Genomic DNA, 19,266 nt, shown 5'->3' with positions numbered 1-19,266 from the left:
TGTAACCAGTTTGTCACTATGCTTCACCATGTTACAACATAACATTTAACTAACAGGCTTTTATATCACCTGGTGGCACAAAAGAGGTGAGAGTCTGTAGATGATCTGATGGAACTGACAGCCAGACTGCTTCTAATATCGTGATATAAGATCAATTTTATGGCACTTCCAAATTCTGGGTAACCCCCATTATGGGTGGATATAGTGGCAGCATTCCCAAAGGTGACAGGCAGAACTAAACAGGGACTTGGAGAAGGGAGAGGTTCTTCTGAAAGTATCTTCTGAAGAAGTACAAAATTCCCAACAGACCTTCTTCTGTCTCCCTGACCAGAATCATCTCATTGCCACAGAGACACAGATCCCAGATAAGACATAAGATTGTGTCCACAAGGTTGATATTATTTCCACATAAAATTAGACTCACCAACTCCCTTAATGGGCAGGAGTTTTAATTATATGCTGATTCTTTAACCCATTGCTATAAATGATACTCTGGATTTCTGCTCCATGGTTACCCCCTAGTATAGTTATGGGCATAAAGCTTTTCCAAAATACCTTAAACTAATTGCATAAACATATTCCACATGTACTTAAAGCATCTTCACAGAAACATCCTAATTTTAACTATGTTTTATTTATATTCCCATGTTTGATATTGAGCTTTCAAAAACACCCATGTAAAGTAGGATCTTAACAGGGCAGAGAAACTAACATATTGATGCAAAATTGTTCCTCTGCATCTTCTTCAGGCTCATGGTTGTTGTGGAAAGCATATAAATAACACATTTTTGAGCTCCTCAGCTACATATCTAGGGTTAGAAGGAACTTCATTGTAATATCAGACACTGGAAACAATTCCAACCCCAACCAACTACTTCAGAAAGTAAAATCCTGCTATGTCCATTCTTTGGAGAGGTGTTAGTCATTAACAGCAGTAATCCTTTTTTAAGGTCTACATTATATTACTTGTTTCAAAACACATTGTATTTTGGTAGTTCTTACTTAAAAAAGAAAGAAACATCTTTAATAACTGAAATCTGACCTCCAACAGGAATATCTATATTCCCCCAGTACTTATCCTGTCTCACGTTAGTCAGTCATATCTTATCTTGTATTGCAATGAGGTGTGAATGTCTCCTCTCCATTAAACACTGGAGCAGCTACAATGGAGACCTGTCTATCAAGCAAAGCTCCACTTTGCAGTGACATCCTGTGGAGAACCTCTGGATAAAACAAAATAGCATTTAAGTTTGCAACAACAGAGAGTCCTTCCCAGAAATTGTAGTAATTCTAACAACCTACATATGTGCATGAACTAGGAGCTTTGCAAAATGGATAAGCATAGAGTGACAGATGTATTTCTCAGGAAAAGTCAGTAAATTCCTATCAGAGTATGTGTTCATTGCTCAGGAAAATTTCAGAGTGACTTCTGGGTGTGCCAAGACAAGCTCCCTCTAGGTTATGGCCTGAAAGGAACAAGATACTGACATTCTCTGGTGGATAAAAGTGCAGATTTTGAGCTTCAGAACGAAGGGGAGGTTGTACCATAAATGACGGTGACCCAATGTGGTCCTGAGAGAAAGAACAAAATTCTAGGCAGAACATGATGGGGAGACATACATGGCCACTCAGAAGCAGAAGAACTACAGGAATCAGGAGGCAATTGATGCCTGTGTCTCAATTCTAAGCTGTTTGCTCTGGTATAAACCCTCTGGACTGTCACACATGACCACCTCATCATGGGTGTGTCTGGAGGGAGTAGTTTGGAATGGAGAGAATGGGGTAGAAGTATCCTCCCCATCCATACTTCTCAGTGACACTCTTTCCAGAAACCTCAACATCAGGGCTGTATTTATTCTCCTACCTGAATCAACCAAAAACAAAAGAGGGCAAAATATATTACAAAAATTAAACCAGATGGAAATACATGAATGATAGTCATGCAACAAATACCTGTAAATACAAGGTGCAAGGTGGGCTTGAGAAGATTATAGAGGACAGATAGACAGACAGAAAGGACCAAAACATGGACAGAAGAAGAAAGAGCAAAGCCAGAGATAATGAGACACAGTGAGAAAAACCTACAGGAATCCACAAGAGATAAGAGGACTGGGGTGGAACAGCCCTTCTCACAGGGTGAGAGACCTTGAACTCTGGGGCTGAGAGCTGAGTGCTCCCCTTAACCGCCTTTTTCTCTCACTCCATTGCCAATTAGTCAGCAAGTCTTGCCGGTGACAAGTTCAAGACACATTCAGAATCCAACCATTTCTCACCCTTTTGCTGCTGCCAACCTGGACTGAGCTCCTATCAGTTTTCACTTGGACACCAGCAAGAATCTCCTCACCTTCCAGATAGTATACTCCCATGTCCCTGTCTCACTCCTAACTACTCTCCACACCAGAGGCAGTCAGAGAATCCTTTATCATATGGAGAAAAAGAGGATTGTTACTGGTGTATGGTCTGTCTTCTCTCCTCAAAGGTAAGCCCCACGAAGGCAAGTTATTCTATTTCTGTTCATTGCCATATTCACAAAGACCAGGCAAAGCTACAGTTTGTGCAGTTAGAATCAAATAAATATTAGTTAAAGAACTACACAAACAGTTACAGAACTGTACACTAGACTTCTGGTTAAAGAATAAAAGATCTGCATTTTGTATTCATTTGTGGGTCTTCAGAATGGTCAGGATCTGGAAATCATGTTTTCTGTTTGTTTGTTTGTTTTTTGTTTTTGTCCTCATCACTGAGACTACAATGGCCTCTCCATAACGTTTACTGCATGAACTAGTGGAAAGAATTTCTGATAGGTTGACTACCTTACATGGTGCCTAGAACTGGCCTGGGGAGAATATGGATGCTGTTCTGTCCCCACACACAAGAGCAGGTACATGTAAAGAGTAGAGGTCATAAGCAATGGCCAGTCTGCAGGAAAACTACTATTCAACATGGGCTGAATGAATTCTGCACCAGTGACACACGGTGCAGAGGTGACGAAGATAACTATTGTCTTTGAGGACTAAGAAAATTGTAGGCATCTCTGCTTCTTCTAGCTTGTGAACAAGTACCATGGTGGTATATGTGTTCTGAGGGAGATGCACACAGGGAACATTGGGAGCCTTGAGAAGTAAGTGATCATCTTACCTGAAGAGGCCACATGGTCAAGGAAGGACTAGGGCTTATGAGAAAGTTTTTACCTGAGCTGAACCAAGGCTTAGGACAATGTCTAGCAGATGAGAAAAAGCACAATGAGGGAAGAAGGCAGAGACTGTGTGAAGCCCAGCACACATGGTTGCCTTCCCAAGTGGATCCTAGAAGGAAGTTAACAAAACGGGGAAGGACAGGAAACCCTTATAGCACATGTTCCTCTAAGGAGAGAACCTGTGCTTTCCAATGCTCATGGACAATCCTCCTCTCAAAATAATCATTTCCTTCCCTAGAAAGGTGACCAATAAAGGGGCTCAACTGAGTTAAAAACATTGGGAAACAAAATCAGAAAAGGGAATCAACTATCTGGCTTTCACTCCAATTTATGGGAGGACTGATGCATGTGTGTAGTGCACAATGTTCCCTGTGATTGTCAGCACTTACAAGGAAGAATGTGGCTTCACACCAGCTCTGTCCCAAAGCATGAAATGGCTTCCTGGAGGTTCCATGTGGAGCAACACAGTCTTCTTCCTGGTTGTGCAGTTCTGAGGCATGCCCATTTGAGTTCTGCTCCTTTGTTCTAAAGACACTGTACAAAGAAACAGACAGAATCTGAAACAGAGATCATGTTTTCAGGAAAGCATAATGGTTCTTATTTTCTGATTAGAATAGAAAAGCAGGAGGGTGGCAGAGTGGCCATACATTTGCACTGTTTTGACAGAGGCTACATTCTACTCACAGTTATTACCCACAGTCAAGATCCACAGTGGCTCAAAAGTAAGTAAGTACTTGGAGTCAGTAGGAGACACACATATGTTGAGTCTCCTAATGAGCTTCAGTAAAGCAGGGAAATTATTTTCAATAAAAGGAGATTCCAGACGTGTCAGTACACTCTGTGGGACTGTGGGCAGGTGTGGCTGCAGAAATGGGTCCTCTCCACACACTGGTGACAAGGAAAGAAGGCTCCTGGTTTGAGGCAAAGAGCAGCTGCTGTTCCCAGGTGGTGACTGCAGCTCACAGCTGAGGTTAGCAGTGGAGCTGAGTGGAGAATGTGGGAGTTATGGGCCTAGTCCGAGGCTGGCCACTTGACATGACATCCACAGACTGGTGCCTGAGTGCCGGATTTGTTCCTGCACAGGTTTCTTCTGCAGCAGGACAGCTCCTCCAATGCTGTGCTTCCTCCTGGTGCCTCACATATTCCATGGACAGGTCTTTCTGAGCTTCTAACTTAACCTTCTCTGGTCCACCTCTTCCTGTCTTTAGTTCTCTTCTCCACAGCCAGCAGAATCGGTTCCTGAACAACAAGGGAGTTCTTCTCTTTTTTGGGACAAAGAACTCCTGGGTCAAGAGGGTGTGTGGATGAGGCTGAAGCAAGTGGCTTCTGTCTGCTCTTTCAGATCTTCCTCCAGCTGATGCTTCCAACTGCTGCCTTCAGAGCTGTCAGTCATTAAAACCAGTGATTCCTGATCCAGACAGCAACACTACTGTACCCACAATGATTAATTCTGGGGAAAATAAGCCCTACAGAGAAAGTACATAGAGTACAATACCCCATTTATGAATTCTACAGAATTAAAGCTAGTATAAAGTGACATGAGGAAGAACAATAGCTATGTGGGGACAGGGTGAACAAGGGAAAGGGAAGGAGGAATTCCAGGGGGAAATGCTGGAAATTATAGGGAAAATTGAAGCACTCACTGTCAATAATGTTCATTGTAACACCTGTGTTTATCATATCACATACTCCGTATGTGGGCCATTGATATTGTGTCAAATATACACATCGAACTTATTATAGGTAATAACAAAGGTGATTCTGGAGGGATGCAGAGAAAGTGAAATGTTAAATACATGAAAATACACGTACACGATGCTGATTTTCTCCATATTTATGATAAAACATTAAAAAAAGCAAAATAAATCCATCCCCATTAGAGGATGGGCTCCACATACCTCATAGCCTGACACTCTGTCCTGTGGATGATTCAAGGTGGGAGGCAGCAGCTCCAGTTGGAGAGAGCACTGACCTAGACCTGGGGTCAACCTCACCCCATATGTGTTCATGGACACCCACTGGAAAGTTATATAATAAAAAAACTTTTTTTTTTCAAAATTGGTCATTAGCACGAAATTAAACGCATTCACAACTGCTTGGGTCAACTCCTCTCTGTCCGATTAGATCCCCAAGCTGAATATATAGCTAGAGGACATGCAAATAGGGCCTTCCCTCTGCTGATTTAACCAGCACAGCCAAGACCCTGCAGCTGGGAGAGAAACCCCAGGCCTGAGATACCCAGGTGTTCATTCAGTGATCAGGACAGAATGTAGAAAACTCGCCATGGAATTTGTGCTTGGCTGGGTTTTCCTTGTTGCTCTTTTAAAAAGGTAATTCATGGTGAACAAGAGACTTTAAGGATGTGAGTGGATATGAGTGAGAGAAATCATTGGTGTGTGACAGTTTCCTGACAAGGATGTCTTGTGTCTGCAGGTGTACAATGTGAGGTGCTGCTGGTGGAATCTGGGGGAGACCTGGTGAAGCCTGGGGGGTCTCTGAGACTCTCCTTTGCAGCCTCTGGATTCACCTTCAATAGCTATGGTATGATCTGGATCCACCAGGCTCCAGGGTAGGGGCTGCAGTGGGTCACAGGTATTAACAGTGGTGGAAGTAGCACATACTATGCAGATGCTGTGAATGGCCGATCTACCATTTCCAGAGACAATGGCAAGAACACGCTGTATCTGCAGATGAACAGCCTGAGAGCTGAGTACATGGCCGCGTATTACTGCGCAAAAGACACAGGTGACATCAGTGTGAGCCCAGACACAAACCTCACTTTTGACACAGGATGTGTTGAGCTGCAGGGGCACTCAGGGCAGCAGAGAGTGCTCAGCATCCACAGCAGAGATCAGATCCAGGAGCATATGCAGTTGGGTAGGACTTCCTTTTGAGATCAGAGATTTCCTCTCAAGACTCTCAGCTGTCCACAGAGATATTTAATTTAATTTTATTCCATCTCTAATACCTCCTGTTCTCCGTGCAGCCAGCCACAGAAATATAACTTTGCCTCCACACAGCTGAGGTCTCTGGGGAACTTCCCTTCATCAACCTCTTCTATGTCCCATTTTCATTCTCCACAGAAGCACATGCTGCAAATTACCAAGTCCTTAGAAGCACCTGCACAGCCCAAGCTCTCTGTGTACTGAGTGCCTGTTCTCTGCCCTCAGGGGGCACACACTGTCGCCACATGTTTATGAGCTTTCCCCAGGATGACTGTCCAACTCGGTTCTTGTCCTCCCAGCTTCAGTGTATTCTCTAGCTCATTATATGTGTGGACAGACACAGGTGATCAGGAACCGCCCCTCTGTAGGCACAGCTCCATTTCCTGGATGGAAAACAAACCCACCTGCTCTGAGGGGCTCTCAGACTTCCCCAAGAAAGTGGTGGGATGACAAACCAGAGAGAGAAACCCATCCCTGTCCTGCTGGGTCCTGTTATGGTGGGAAGCGTCCATGAAGGCATCCTTGATGACTGTGTTTGAGACGTGTTTCCTGGTTTCTACACAGAGAATCCATATGAATCCTGAGATCCAGCTGGCCAGTCCCAATTCTGTTCTGCCCCTGTTCTGTCCCTTGAATATACATCAGAAACCACCCCCAACCTCACTCTCTCCTTCTTCTGACTTCTCCCTCAACCTGTCCTTGACCCTGAGCCCCATGGGGCTGGATCCCTGTTACACTGCCCAGATTTTCACCAAGTGCCAGATGGAGAGAGGCTCAATAATGAATGTGTACCATGATGGCAGAGCCCTATAGTGGGGCTGAAATGGGGATCTGTGCCCCAAACCATGCTCCAGAAACAAAATAATATATCAGCTACTATATGAGACAATACTGTCGTTTCTTCTCATGTCCCTGCTTTTGTCCCATTGATGGGCCAGGATTTCCCCTAGAGAACTCATAAATAACTTCTGGAATGTTTGCTGTCTTGATTTCCCATGAAACCAGTCCTGAACTCAACACATCAGAGGAGTCACAGGAATGACCCTTCCACTCAGAGTCCTTCTATTCTTGTAACATAGAAGAGGGTCTGCATGGAATCCATCTTTTGTGCCTGAGGCAAATCTGTGCCCCTGTAGCTGGAGCAGGGTCAGGCCCAGTCCTCACCTCAGCTTGAAGCTCCTTGGGATGTTCAGTCCCAAGAAAAGGGAAACTCATTAGGGGGGTTTCTGTCTGTTGGCAGCTGTCTTTCGTGTGTATTTCAGACATTTCAGGAATATCTAAGAAGAGTTTCTAATCATGTACCTGCCTCTGTGAGTCTTCTTGTGTTGCATTCACTGGTCCAGATTAGCCTGGACAAGGTGTCCCTGGTGTGCAGACCCTCACAGACTCTCATTTACCTGTGTCATGACCGAGTTCTCTTGAACAACTGTGGACCTTAAATAGTCTCCATTGTTCCCCAAATCTCATCTCTCAGTTTGTTCTGTGCATAATCAGCAGGCTATCCTCAGCTGTGTTTCTTGTAAGCTATACCTACATTTCTTTCTGTTCTAATATACAAGCATTGGCAGAAAATGTGTTAGATGCATGGTCTCATTGTAATATCCAGCTTCCCGTAATATCCTTGGTATGATGAATTTACTGAAAATTTCTGAGGAATTATTATACCTATAAATCCATATATTATTAGATTCTGTTACTTCTAGAAGTCTTATTATAATTACTTGCATAACTGGTAATATATTTTACAACAAAAATAGTTCACATAATTATATTTAACAGATGAATTTACTGTGCAATATAACTTATAAAAAACAACCTAAAGTAACAATCTGCTTGGGATTTTCATTCAAGATATTATAATACCCAATTCCCATTATTTTTAGTATTTGTACAGTTATCTAGTATAAAATTTCAATCATAATAGTGAAATAAAATCTATTGATTTTCCTCTGAATTAAATATCACAAATTCTTGAACAGTAATTGATTAGGAAATTATTTAATTTCAAATCCATGATTAACTGCTTCAGAACTTACATTGGATAAGATTTTATCTCATAATTCATGAAATATGTACAACATATGAATTCCATAACAGGATTTTTACATCAGGTACTAGTTAGAATACTTTTGATTGTGGAGGAAATCTTGTAAATTGTACCAGATGCATGCTATTTGCCTCACAGACACATGATTACAGAAAATACTGAATGAACACCAATATCCATATATTCCCCCTTCCAGGACACTCAGAGGATTGTACTTTCCCAACACCACCTGCATTTAGGTGTGGCCACATCCTGTGACCACCTTGCAGGGAGGGCTTCCAGTTGGCTTGGCCGTCAACTCAGAACAGTACAGGAGGACAAGAAGAGAACTCTGGTGTAAAACCAGCCCTTCTGTCTATTGGGACCTTAGTGTTCCAGACAGTGGCTGACCCAGTGAACCCAGAACATGCACTGGAAATACAAGATTATCTTCATGATAATGTAAGAGCGGGTCTTGTAGAAAATCAAGAACCCTCATGCCAGACACACAGACTTCTGGAGTCTTCACTAGCACACAGGGTTGTGGGTTTCAAGTCTGGTGCTGATGTCTTCATTGAAAAGTGCACTGTGGCTGAATGCAGAGTCTAGTGAGGGTAAGGGGAGGAAGAATTTCCCTCAATCACAGGTTCTGGTGGACAAAGAAGTAAGTTGACATGAGACGGATTAAGAGGATAAAGAAAACAACATTTTATTACATGTGCACAGAAGGCATGTAGTGAAACCGAAACCCAGAGAGATGAATAGGCAGGCAGTTATTTTTTTCATACTTTGGACAAATAGATGATACATTTTTGAGGAATTTACAGGAAAACAAAAATGGGTATTTGGAAGCTTTACTTAATGAAGAATCCTAGGCATAATTTGTCCTGAGGTAGTATATTAGTTAAAGACTAGCAAGGTCTGTTTCTCCAGCTTTCTCAGATAGAAAGTCTATCTCTAGTGAGAAGGATGTTTTTACTTGTTAGTACAGGATGGGAATTCTTCAAGTGGCAGAATTACTCCTGCCTTAAGGGGCACAGAGGAGGGCCTGAGGGGTTTTGCAACAGGTGTTTCCTAATTACATTCCATACAAAACAATGAATCTGCTCTTGGCGTACATTTGGGGCAACCTGCCATAGGCCCTACAGAGGATGTTTGGAGCGTGTGTCCCAGCATGGACGGGTTCAGTGATCAAGGTCCTTCCTTCAGGTCGGACTGTGTTTCCCTGTGCCTGCCACAGAGAAGATTCAGAGGTGCAGGGAAAGGCATTTCACAACTTCCCCAGGATAAAAAGGGCACTGGAACTGAGCTAGGTGCTGCTGGTGGCAATCCAAAATGGCACCCTGTACAAAATATGGGCCACTCTTTTGTGAGGTGTGTCACATACTTGACCTCATGACCAGTGACACCAACTGTAGCCTCAGAACTAAGTGAAATTATACCACCTGTGCACTCAAAACATGCACACAGATGCTTATATGGGCTGTCTTTGTAATTCCTACATCATGGACACCACTAAGCTTTCTTCTTATAGGGGATGGCTAAACACTAAAATACTAGTTGAAGACAATAGAAGCATGAGCCTGAACATGGATGACTTTCACATTCACGGCCCTACATGGGAGAAGCCACTGCCTGAAGTTACATTCTGCATCGTCCCACCTGCACAGTATGCAATCTGCAAGGCCACGTGCATAGAAAACTAACTGGTGTGGAAGGACAGGTTTGGACAGACGTAAGAATGACCATTTCCTTAAGCTGTGCTTACTGAGTTGTCCTGTAACTTGATTTTTGTCTGGTTACATGGATATAGTGCATAGGTGAGAGTAAACTCACAGAATCTTACCTTAAATAAGGTCCAGGTTTCCATATTTGTTACTTCTGTAAACTTCTAATTTCCATGATTATTATATTTTTTTAAGATTTCATGTATTTATTTGACAGACAGAGATCACAAGTAGACAGGCAGGCAGAGAGAGAGAGAGGGAAGCGGGCTCCCTGCTGAGCAGAGAGACTGATGCGGGACTCGATCCCAGGACCCTGAGATCATGACCTGAGCTGAAGGCAGCAGTTTAACCCACTGAGCCACCCAGGCGCCCCGCTCCATGATTATTATATTAATTGTACTAAACTTATATCCAAAAATACTTGCCTCAACACCTTGTGCTGGAGTCCTTTTTGTTTTGTTCTTCTTTTTCAAGGCTACATTTCATTAGTAATTCATGGTCTCCTCTGGTTCCATACAGACTTTATGATTGTTTGCTCTGGCTCTGCTGGAATTTTGATTGGAATGGAATTGGAAGTTCAGATATTTTAACAATGTTTATTCTTCTGAACCAAGAGCATGGAATGCTCTTCCATCTTTTTGTGTCTTCTTCAATTTCTTTCATGAGTGTTCTGTAGTTCCTTGAGTACAGATCCTTTACTCTTTGGATACGATTATTCCCAGGTACCTTATGGTTCTTGGTGCTTAGTAAATGGCATCGATTCTCTTATGTCCCTTTCTGTATTTTCATTCTTAGTGTATAAGAAAGCCACTGATTTCCGAATGTTGATTTTGTATCCTGCTGCATTACTGAATTGCTGTATGAGTTCTAGTAGTTTGGGGTGGAGTCTTTAGGGTATTCTATATAAAGTATCATGTCATCTGTAAAGAGAGTTTGACTTCTTCACTGCAAATTTGGATACCTTTTATTTCCTTCTGTTGTTTAATTGCTGTTGTGAGGACTTCTAAACTATGATGAACAAGAGTGGTGAGAGTGGGCATCCTTGTCATGTTCCTGATCTCAACGGGAAGGCTGCAAACTTTTGCCCATTGAGGATGATATTTGCTGTGGGTCTTTCATAGATAGATTGGATGAAGCTGAGGAATGTTCCCTCTATCCCTATACCTTGAAGTGTTTTAACCAGAAATGGATGTGGATTTTGTCAAATGCTTTTTCTGGTCAATTGAGAAGATCATGTGGTTTTTCTCTCTTCTTTTATTGATTGGTCTATCACATTGATTGATTTGCAAAGGATGAACCACCATTGAAACCCAGGGATGAATCCCACATGGTCATGGTGGATAATTTTTTTTGGGGGGGGTAGTCTTTTTAATATGCTGTTGGATCCTATTAGGTAGGATCTTGTTGAGAAACTAAGCATCCATATTTTTCAGGGATATGGCTCTGGAACTTTTCTATTTGGTGGGGTCATTGCCTGGTTTGGGGATCAGGGCATTGTTGGCTTCATAAAAAGAGTCTGGAAGTTTTCCTTCTGCTTCAGTTTTTAGAAACAATTTCAGGAGAATAGGTATAATCTCTTCTTTGAAAGTTTGGTAGAATTCCCCAGGGAATCCATCAGGTCTTGGGCTCTTGTTTTGGAGGAGGTTTTTGATCACTGCTACAATCTCATTACTAGCTATTGGCCTATTCAGGTTGTCAGTTTCTTCCTGGTTCAATTTTCAGAGTTTATAAGTTTCCAGGAATGCATCCATTTCATCTAGGTTGCTTAACTTATTGGTCATAATAACTTCTGATGATTGTTTCTACTTCCTTGGTGTTCATTGTGATCTCTCCCTTTTCATTCATAATTTTACTCATTTAGGTCCTCTCTCTTTTCTTCTGGATTAGATTGGCCAGTGGTTTGTTGATATTATTGGTTCTTTCAAAAAAACAGCTTCTAGTATCATTGATACATTCTACTGTATCTCTAGTTTCTATCTCATTGATATCTGCTCTAATATTGACTATTTCGCTTCTTGTGTGTGACATTGGCTTAATTTGTTATTGATTTTCCAGTTCTTTAAAGTCTAGAGACAGCTAGTGTATTCTGGATTTTTCAGTTTTTTTGAGTGAGGCTTGAATGAGTATTTACTTCCCCCTTAGGACCGCCTTGACTGTATCCCATAGGTTTTAGATCTAAATGTCTTCATTCTCATTGCTTTCCATGAATTGTTTAAGCTCTTTGACTTTCTTATTGATGCAAGCATTTTTAATCAAGGTGGTATTTAGGTTGCAGGTGTGTGAATTCCTTCCAAACATTCTCTTGAGGTTGAGTTTCAGTTTCAAGGCACTGTGATCTGAGGATATAAAGGGAATAATCTCAATCTTTTGATATTGGTTGAGTCTAGATTTGTGACCCAGTATGTGGCCTATTCTGGAGAAATTTCCATGTGCTCTCGAGAAGAATGAGTATTCTTTTTTTTGTTTGTTTAATTTATTTATTTTCAGCATAACAGTATCATTATTTTTTCACCACACCCAGTGCTCCATGCAATCCATGCCCTCTATAATACTCACCACCTGGTACCCTGACCTCCCACCCCCCCCCGCCACTTCAAACCACTCAGATTGTTTTTCAGAGTCCATAGCCTCTCATGATACACCTCCCCTTCCAAATTACCCCAACTCCCTTCTACTCTCTAACTCCCCATGTCCTCCATGCTATTTGTTATGCTCCACAAATAAGTGAAACCATATGATAACTGACTCTCTCTGCTTGACTTATTTCACTCAGCATAATCTCTTCCAGTTTCATCCATGTTGCTACAAAAGTTCGGTATTTGTCCTTTCTGATGGAGGCATAATACTCCATAGTGTATATGGACCACATCTTCCTTATCCATTCATCCGTTGAAGGGCATCTTGGTTCTTTCTGCAGTTTGGCGACCGTGGCCATTGCTGATATAAACATTGGGGTACAGATGGCCCTTCTTTTCACGACATCTGTATCTTTGGGGTAAAGACCCAGGAGTGCAATGGCAGGGTCATAGGGAAGTTCTATTTTTAATTTCTTGAGGAATCTCCACACTGTTCTCCAAAGAGGCTGCACCAACTTGCATTCCCACCAACAGTGGAAGAGGGTTCCCCTTTCTCCACATCCTCTCCAACACATGTTGTTTCCTGTCTTGCTAATTTTGGCCATTCTAAATGGTGTAAGGTAATATCTCAATGTAGTATTAATTTGAATCTCCCTGGTGGCTAGTGATGATGAACATTTTTTCATGTGTCTGATAGCCATTTGTATGTCTTTATTGCAGAAGTGTCTGTCCATATCTTCTGCCCATTTTTTGATATGGTTGCCTGTTTCATGTGTGTTGAGTTTGAGGGGTTCATTATAGATCCTGGATATCAACATTTTGTCTGTACTGTCATTTGAAAATATCTTCTCCCATTCCATGGGTTGCCTCTTTGTTTTCTTGACTGTTTCCTTTGTGTGCAGAAGCTTTTGATTTGATGAAGTCTCAAAAGTTCATGTTCACTTTTGTTTCCTTTGCCTTTGGAGACATATCTTGAAAGAAGTTGCGGTGGCTGATATCGAAGAGGTTACTGCCTATGTTCTCCTCTAGGATTCTGATGGATTCCTGTCTCACATTGAGGTCTTTTATCCATTTGAGTTTATCTTTGTGTACGGTGTAAGAGAATGGTCGAGTTTCATTCTTCTACATATAGCTGCCCAGTTTTCCCAGCACCATTTATTGAAGAGACTGTCTTTTTTCCACTGTATATTTTTTCTTGTTTTGTCAAAGATTAGTTGAGCATAGAGTTGAGGGTCCATATCTGGGCTCTCTATTCTGTTCCACTGCTCTACGTGTCTGTTTTGATGCCAGTACCATGGTGTCTTGCCGATCACAGCTTTGTAGTAAAGCTTGAAATCAGGTAATGTGATGCCTCTAGTTTTATGTTTGTTTTTCAACATTTTCTTAGCGATTCGGGGTCTTTTCTGATTCCATACAAATTTTAGGATAATTTGCTCCAGCTCTTTGAAGAATACCAGTGGAATATTGATCGGAATGGCCTTAAAAGTATATATTGCTCTAGGCAGTATAGACATTTTAACAATGTTTATTTTTCCGATCCAAGAGCATGGAACGGTCTTCCATCTTTTTGAGTCTTCTTCAATTTCTTTCATGAGTGTTCTGTAGTTCGTCGAGTACAGATCCTTTACCTCTTTGGTTAGGTTTATTCCCAGGTATCTTGGTGCTATAGTAAATGGAATCGATTCTTTAATATCCCTTTCTGTATTTTCATTGTTAGTGTATAACAATAAGTATTGTGTCATTTTAGGGTAGCATGTTCTGTATATATCAATGAGGTCGACATGGTCCAATGTGTCTTTTTTTATTAATTTATTTTTTTTAATTTTCAGCACAACAGTATTCATTATTTTTTGCACCACACCCAGTGCTCCATGCAATCCGTGCCCTCTGTAATACCCACAACCTGGTACCCCGACCTCCCACCCCCCTGCCCCTTCAAAACCCTCAGATTGTTTTTCAGAGTCCACAGTCTCTCATGGTTCACCTCCCCTTCCAATTTACCCCAACTCCCTTCTCCTCTCTTTCTTCCCATGTCCTCCAGGCTATTTGTTATGCTCCACAAGTAAGTGAAACCTTATGATAATTGACTCTCTCATTGACTTATTTCACTCAGCATAATCTCTTCCAGCCCCGTCCATGTTGCTACAAAAGTTGGGTATTAGTCCTTTCTGATGGAGGCGTAATACTCCATAGTGTATATGGATCACATCTTCCTTATCCATTTGTCCATTGAAGGGCATCTTGGTTCTTTCAATAATTTGGTGACCGTGGCCATTGCTGCTATAAACATTGGGGTACAGATGGCCCTTCTTTTCACTACATCTGTATCTTTGGGGTAAATACCCAGGAGTGCAATGGCTGGGTCATAGGGAAGTTCTATTTTTAATTTCTTGAGGAATCTCCACGCTGTTCTCCAAAGAGGCTGCACCAACTTGCATTCCCACCAACAGTTTAAGAGGGTTCCCCTTTCTCCACATCCCCTCCAGCACATGCTTTTTCCTATCTTGCTAATTTGGGCCATTCTAACTGGTGTAAGGTGATATTTCAATGTAGTTTTAATTTGAATCTCCCTGATGGCTAGTGATGATGAACATTTTTTCATGAACTCCTCAAAAAATGGGCAGAATGTATGGACAGACACTTCTCCAATGAAGATATACAATGTGTCTTTTAAGGGTCTTGTTTCTTTATTGATTTTCTGCTTAGATTATCTGACTATTACTGAGAGTGGCGTGTTAAGATCTACGATTAATGTATTCATATCATTATGACTCTGTAATTTGATTAACAGTTGTCTTACATATTTGACTCTTCCCATAAGGGGGTGAGCATAAATATTTATAATTGTTAGATCTTCTTGGTGGATAGACCCTTTAAGAATGATGTATTGTCTTTCTGTATCTCTGACTACAGTCTTTAGTTTAAAATCTAATTTGTCTGATATGAGAATCGCTACCCTGACCTTCTTTTGAGGCCTATTGGCATGAAAGATGCTTCTCCCTCCCTTCACTTTCAGTCTGGATGTATCCTTAGATTCGAAATCAGCCTTCTGTAGACAACATATGGATGGGTCCTGTCATTTTATCCAATCTGCAACCCTCTTTCATTTTATGGGTGCATTTAGACCATTCACGTTGAGAGTGATTATTCAGAAATACTTTTTATTGACATCGTGTTACCTTTGAAATCTTTCTTTCTGTAGATTGTCTCCATATATTTCTGTTTTATGCTATCTATTCTTAGGATTTTTCCTCTTTTATAGAACCCCCCTTAATATTTCCTGCAGTGTCGGCTTGGTGATCACATACTCATTTAAGCCTTGTTGGTCTTGGAATCTCTTTATCTCTCCATCCATTTTGAATGTCAGTCTTGCTGGATAAAGTATTCTTGGCTGCATGTTCTTCTCATTGAGTGCCCTGAATATATCTTGCCAGCCCTTTCTGGCTTGCCAGGTTTCTGTGGAGTGGTCTCATGTTATTCTGATGGCCTTTCCTCTGTACGTAAGTAGCTTCTATGTCCTAGCTGCTTTCAAGAACTCCTGTCTACAATTATGATTCATAATTTTCACTATCAGGTGTCTTGAGGTCTTTCTATGCTCTATGATCTTGGGGAGAGACCTTTCTGTCTCTAGTACACAAACGTTGGTTCCATTCATGAGATTGGGAAAATTTTTATTGATAATTTGTTCCACTATATCTTCTAGTCTTCTTACTTTCTCCTCCCACTCAGGGATTCCAACAATGCTGATGTTGGAGTGCTTCATGTCATCATTTACTTCCCTAATTCTGTTTTTGTGGTTTCTAAGCTATTTGTTCCAGGCTTCCTCCTGATGCTTTTTCTCTATATGTTTCTCCTCCAGCTCACTAATTCTATCTTCTGTCTCAGTTATCCCAACTTTTAGAGAATTTAGATTAGAATGGAACTCATTGAGAACATTGTGAACGTCATCCCTGGTGGCTTTTACTTCTGCCCTAATCAATTCCATTTTGCCATTCAAGGTTTTCTCCAACCTAGCTATTGCCTGGGTAATTCCTAGCCTGAATTCCCTCTCCGACATACTGTCTATGTCCATATCCAATAGCTCTGATGCAGAAGGCCCAGTCTCTGAATTTTTCTTCTTTTGGGCATGCCTCCTCCTAGTCACTTTGGTGAGAGATGGCTGAACGGATGTGTAGCTGAATGTATCGACCCTGGTGCAGGCAACGTGCACCCTGGAATGCTTCTGAGCAATCAGGTCCCCACCCAAAAGAAAGAAAAAAGAAAAGAAAGAGAGAGATACAGGAAAAAAAGAAAGATAAAATAGAAGAGAAGACCCAGCCCAAATAGGTCCCAAGGTAAAATTTATGAAGTATACAAACAAAAACAGATAAACAAAAAGACAGACGAAAGTAGATGACAAGAGAAAAACAAATAAATAAGAACAAAACAAAACAAAAAGAACCTCATCAAAAAGAACCCCGATTATAAGATTTATATACTACCAGGACAAAAACAAATACACAGAAACACCGGCAGAAGAAAACGTTGGGAGGGTGGTTATAAATTCACAGTGTGGGTGAGGAAGTTTATTTTGCTTCTTCCTGGATGTATCTTGGTATCTTTGTTAAAGGACTCAAGGTTCCTAAGATAAAGCTGCATTAAAAACTGGTTTACCTATATATAGCGGCCCAGTTTTCCCAGCACCATTTATTGAAGAGACTATCTTTTTTCCACTGTATATTTTTCCCTCTTTTGTCAAATATTATCTGAGCATAGAGTTGAGGGTCCATATCTGGGCTCTCTACTCTGTTCCACTGGTCTATGTGTCTGTGTTTTTTTTTTTTTTTTGAAATTTTAATATAATGTTTTATTTTTTATAAACATATATTTTTATCCCCAGGGGTACAGGTCTGTGAATCACCAGGTTTACACACTTCACAGCACTCACCAAAACACATACCCTCCCCAATGTCCATAATATGTGTCTGTTTTTATGCCAGTACCGTGCTGTCTTGGGATCACAGCTTCGTACTAAAGCTTGAAATCAGGTAACGTGATGCCCCCAGTTTTATTTTTGTTTTTCAACATTTCCTTAGAGATTCGGAGTCTCTTCTGATTCCATACAAATTTTTGGATTATTTGCTTCAGCTCTTTGAAGAATACCGGTGGAATATTGATCGGAATAGCATTAAAAGTATAGATTGCTCTAGGCAGTATAGACATTTTAACAATGTTTATTCTTCCGATCCAAGAGCATGGAATTGTCTTCCATTTTTTTGTGTCTTCTTCAATTTCTTTCATGAGTGTTCTGTAGTTCGTCGAGTACAGATCCTTTACCTCTTTGGTTAGGTTTATTCCCCGGTATCTTATGGTTCTTGGTGCTATAGTAAATGGAATCGATTCTTTAATATCCCTTTCTGTATTTTCATTATTAGTGTATAAGAAAGCCACTGATTTCTGTACATTGACTTTGTATCCTGCCACGTTGCTAAATTGCTGTATGAGTTCTAGTAGTTTGGGGGTGGTGTCTTTTGGGTTTTCCATATAAAGAATCATGTCATCTGCAAAGAGAGAGAGTTTGACTTCTTCATTACCAATTTGGATACATTTTATTTCTCTTTGTTGTCTGGTTGTTGTTGCTAGAACTTCTAATACTATGTTGAACAAGTGTAGTGAGAGTGGGCATCCTTGTCCTGTTCCTGATCTCAACGGGAAGGCTGAAAGCCTTTTCCCATTGAGGATGATATTTTCTGTGGGTCTTTCATAGATAGATTTGATGAGGTTCAGGAATGTTCCCTCTATCCCTATACTTTGAAGCGTTTTAATCAGGAATGAATGTTGGATTTTGTCAAATGCTTTTTCTGCATCGATGAGAGGACTATGTGGTTCTTCTCTCTTCTCTTATTAATTTGTTCTATCACATTGGTTGATTTGCAAATTTTGAGCCATCCTTGTATCCCAGGGATGAATCCCACCTGGTCATGGTGGATAAACTTTTTAATGTGCTGTTGCATCCTGTTGGCTAGGAATCTTGGTATCCATTTTCATCAGTAATATTGGTCTGAAATTCCTCCTTTTAGTAGGGTCTTTGCCTGGTTTGGGGATCCGGGTAATGCTGGCTTCATAGAAAGAGTCAGGAAGTTTTCCTTCTGCTTCAATTTTTTGAAACAGCTTCAGGAGAATAGGTGTTATTTCTTCTTCGAAAGTTTGGTAGAATCTCCAGGGAATCCATCAGGTCCTGAGCTCTTGTTTTTTGGGAGGCTTTTGATCACTGCTTAAATCTCATTACTAGATATTGGCTTATTCAGGTTGTCAAGATCTTCCTGGTTCAATTTTGGGAGTTTATACTTTTCCAGGAATGCAACCATTTCATCTAGGTTGCTTAGCTTATTGGCATATAACTGTTATAATAACTTCTGATGATTGTTTCTACTTCCTTGGTGATCATTGTGATCTCTCCCTTCTCATTCATAATTTTATGTATTTGAGCTTTCTCTCTTTTATTTTGGATTAGTTTCACCAATGGTTTATCGAGGAATGAAACTCGACCATTCTCTTACACCATACACAAAGATAAACTCAAAATGGATAAAAGACCTCAATGAGAGACAGGAATCCATCAGAATCCTAGAGAAGAACATAGGCAGTAATCTCTTCTTTTGAGATATGTCTCCATATGATAATTGAGTCTCTCTGCTTTACTTATTTCACTCAACATAATCTCTTCGTGGAGCATAACAAAAAGCATGGAGGACATGGGGAGTTAAAGAGAAGGGGGTTGGGGTAAATTGGAAGGAGAGGTGAACCATGAGAGACT

General features: G+C 40.9%; 1 protein-coding gene across 1 annotated transcript in view; it reads left to right on the top strand.

The window, feature by feature from the left end:
• The window catches only part of LOC123392248, a gene marked incomplete at its 3' end in the record, with an annotated part of 66,468 nt that extends 60,395 nt beyond the window's left edge, over positions 1 to 6,073 (top strand). Inside the window, exons 3-4 of the mRNA XM_045080620.1 lie at positions 5,630 to 5,765; positions 5,856 to 6,073. Of these exons, the coding sequence (XP_044936555.1) occupies positions 5,630 to 5,765; positions 5,856 to 6,073 (354 nt within the window). The remainder of the gene's footprint in view (positions 1 to 5,629; positions 5,766 to 5,855) is intronic.
• Between the last annotated feature and the right edge of the window lie 13,193 nt (positions 6,074 to 19,266).

Source organism: Mustela putorius, unplaced genomic scaffold (assembly GCF_011764305.1).
Source record: "Mustela putorius furo isolate JIRA1106 unplaced genomic scaffold, ASM1176430v1.1 tig00000479_pilon_pilon_pilon, whole genome shotgun sequence".
In the NCBI taxonomy this organism is placed as follows: Eukaryota; Metazoa; Chordata; class Mammalia; order Carnivora; family Mustelidae; genus Mustela; species Mustela putorius.
Note: the sequence above shows the minus strand (reverse complement) of the source record. Positions and strands in the feature narration are given on the sequence as shown.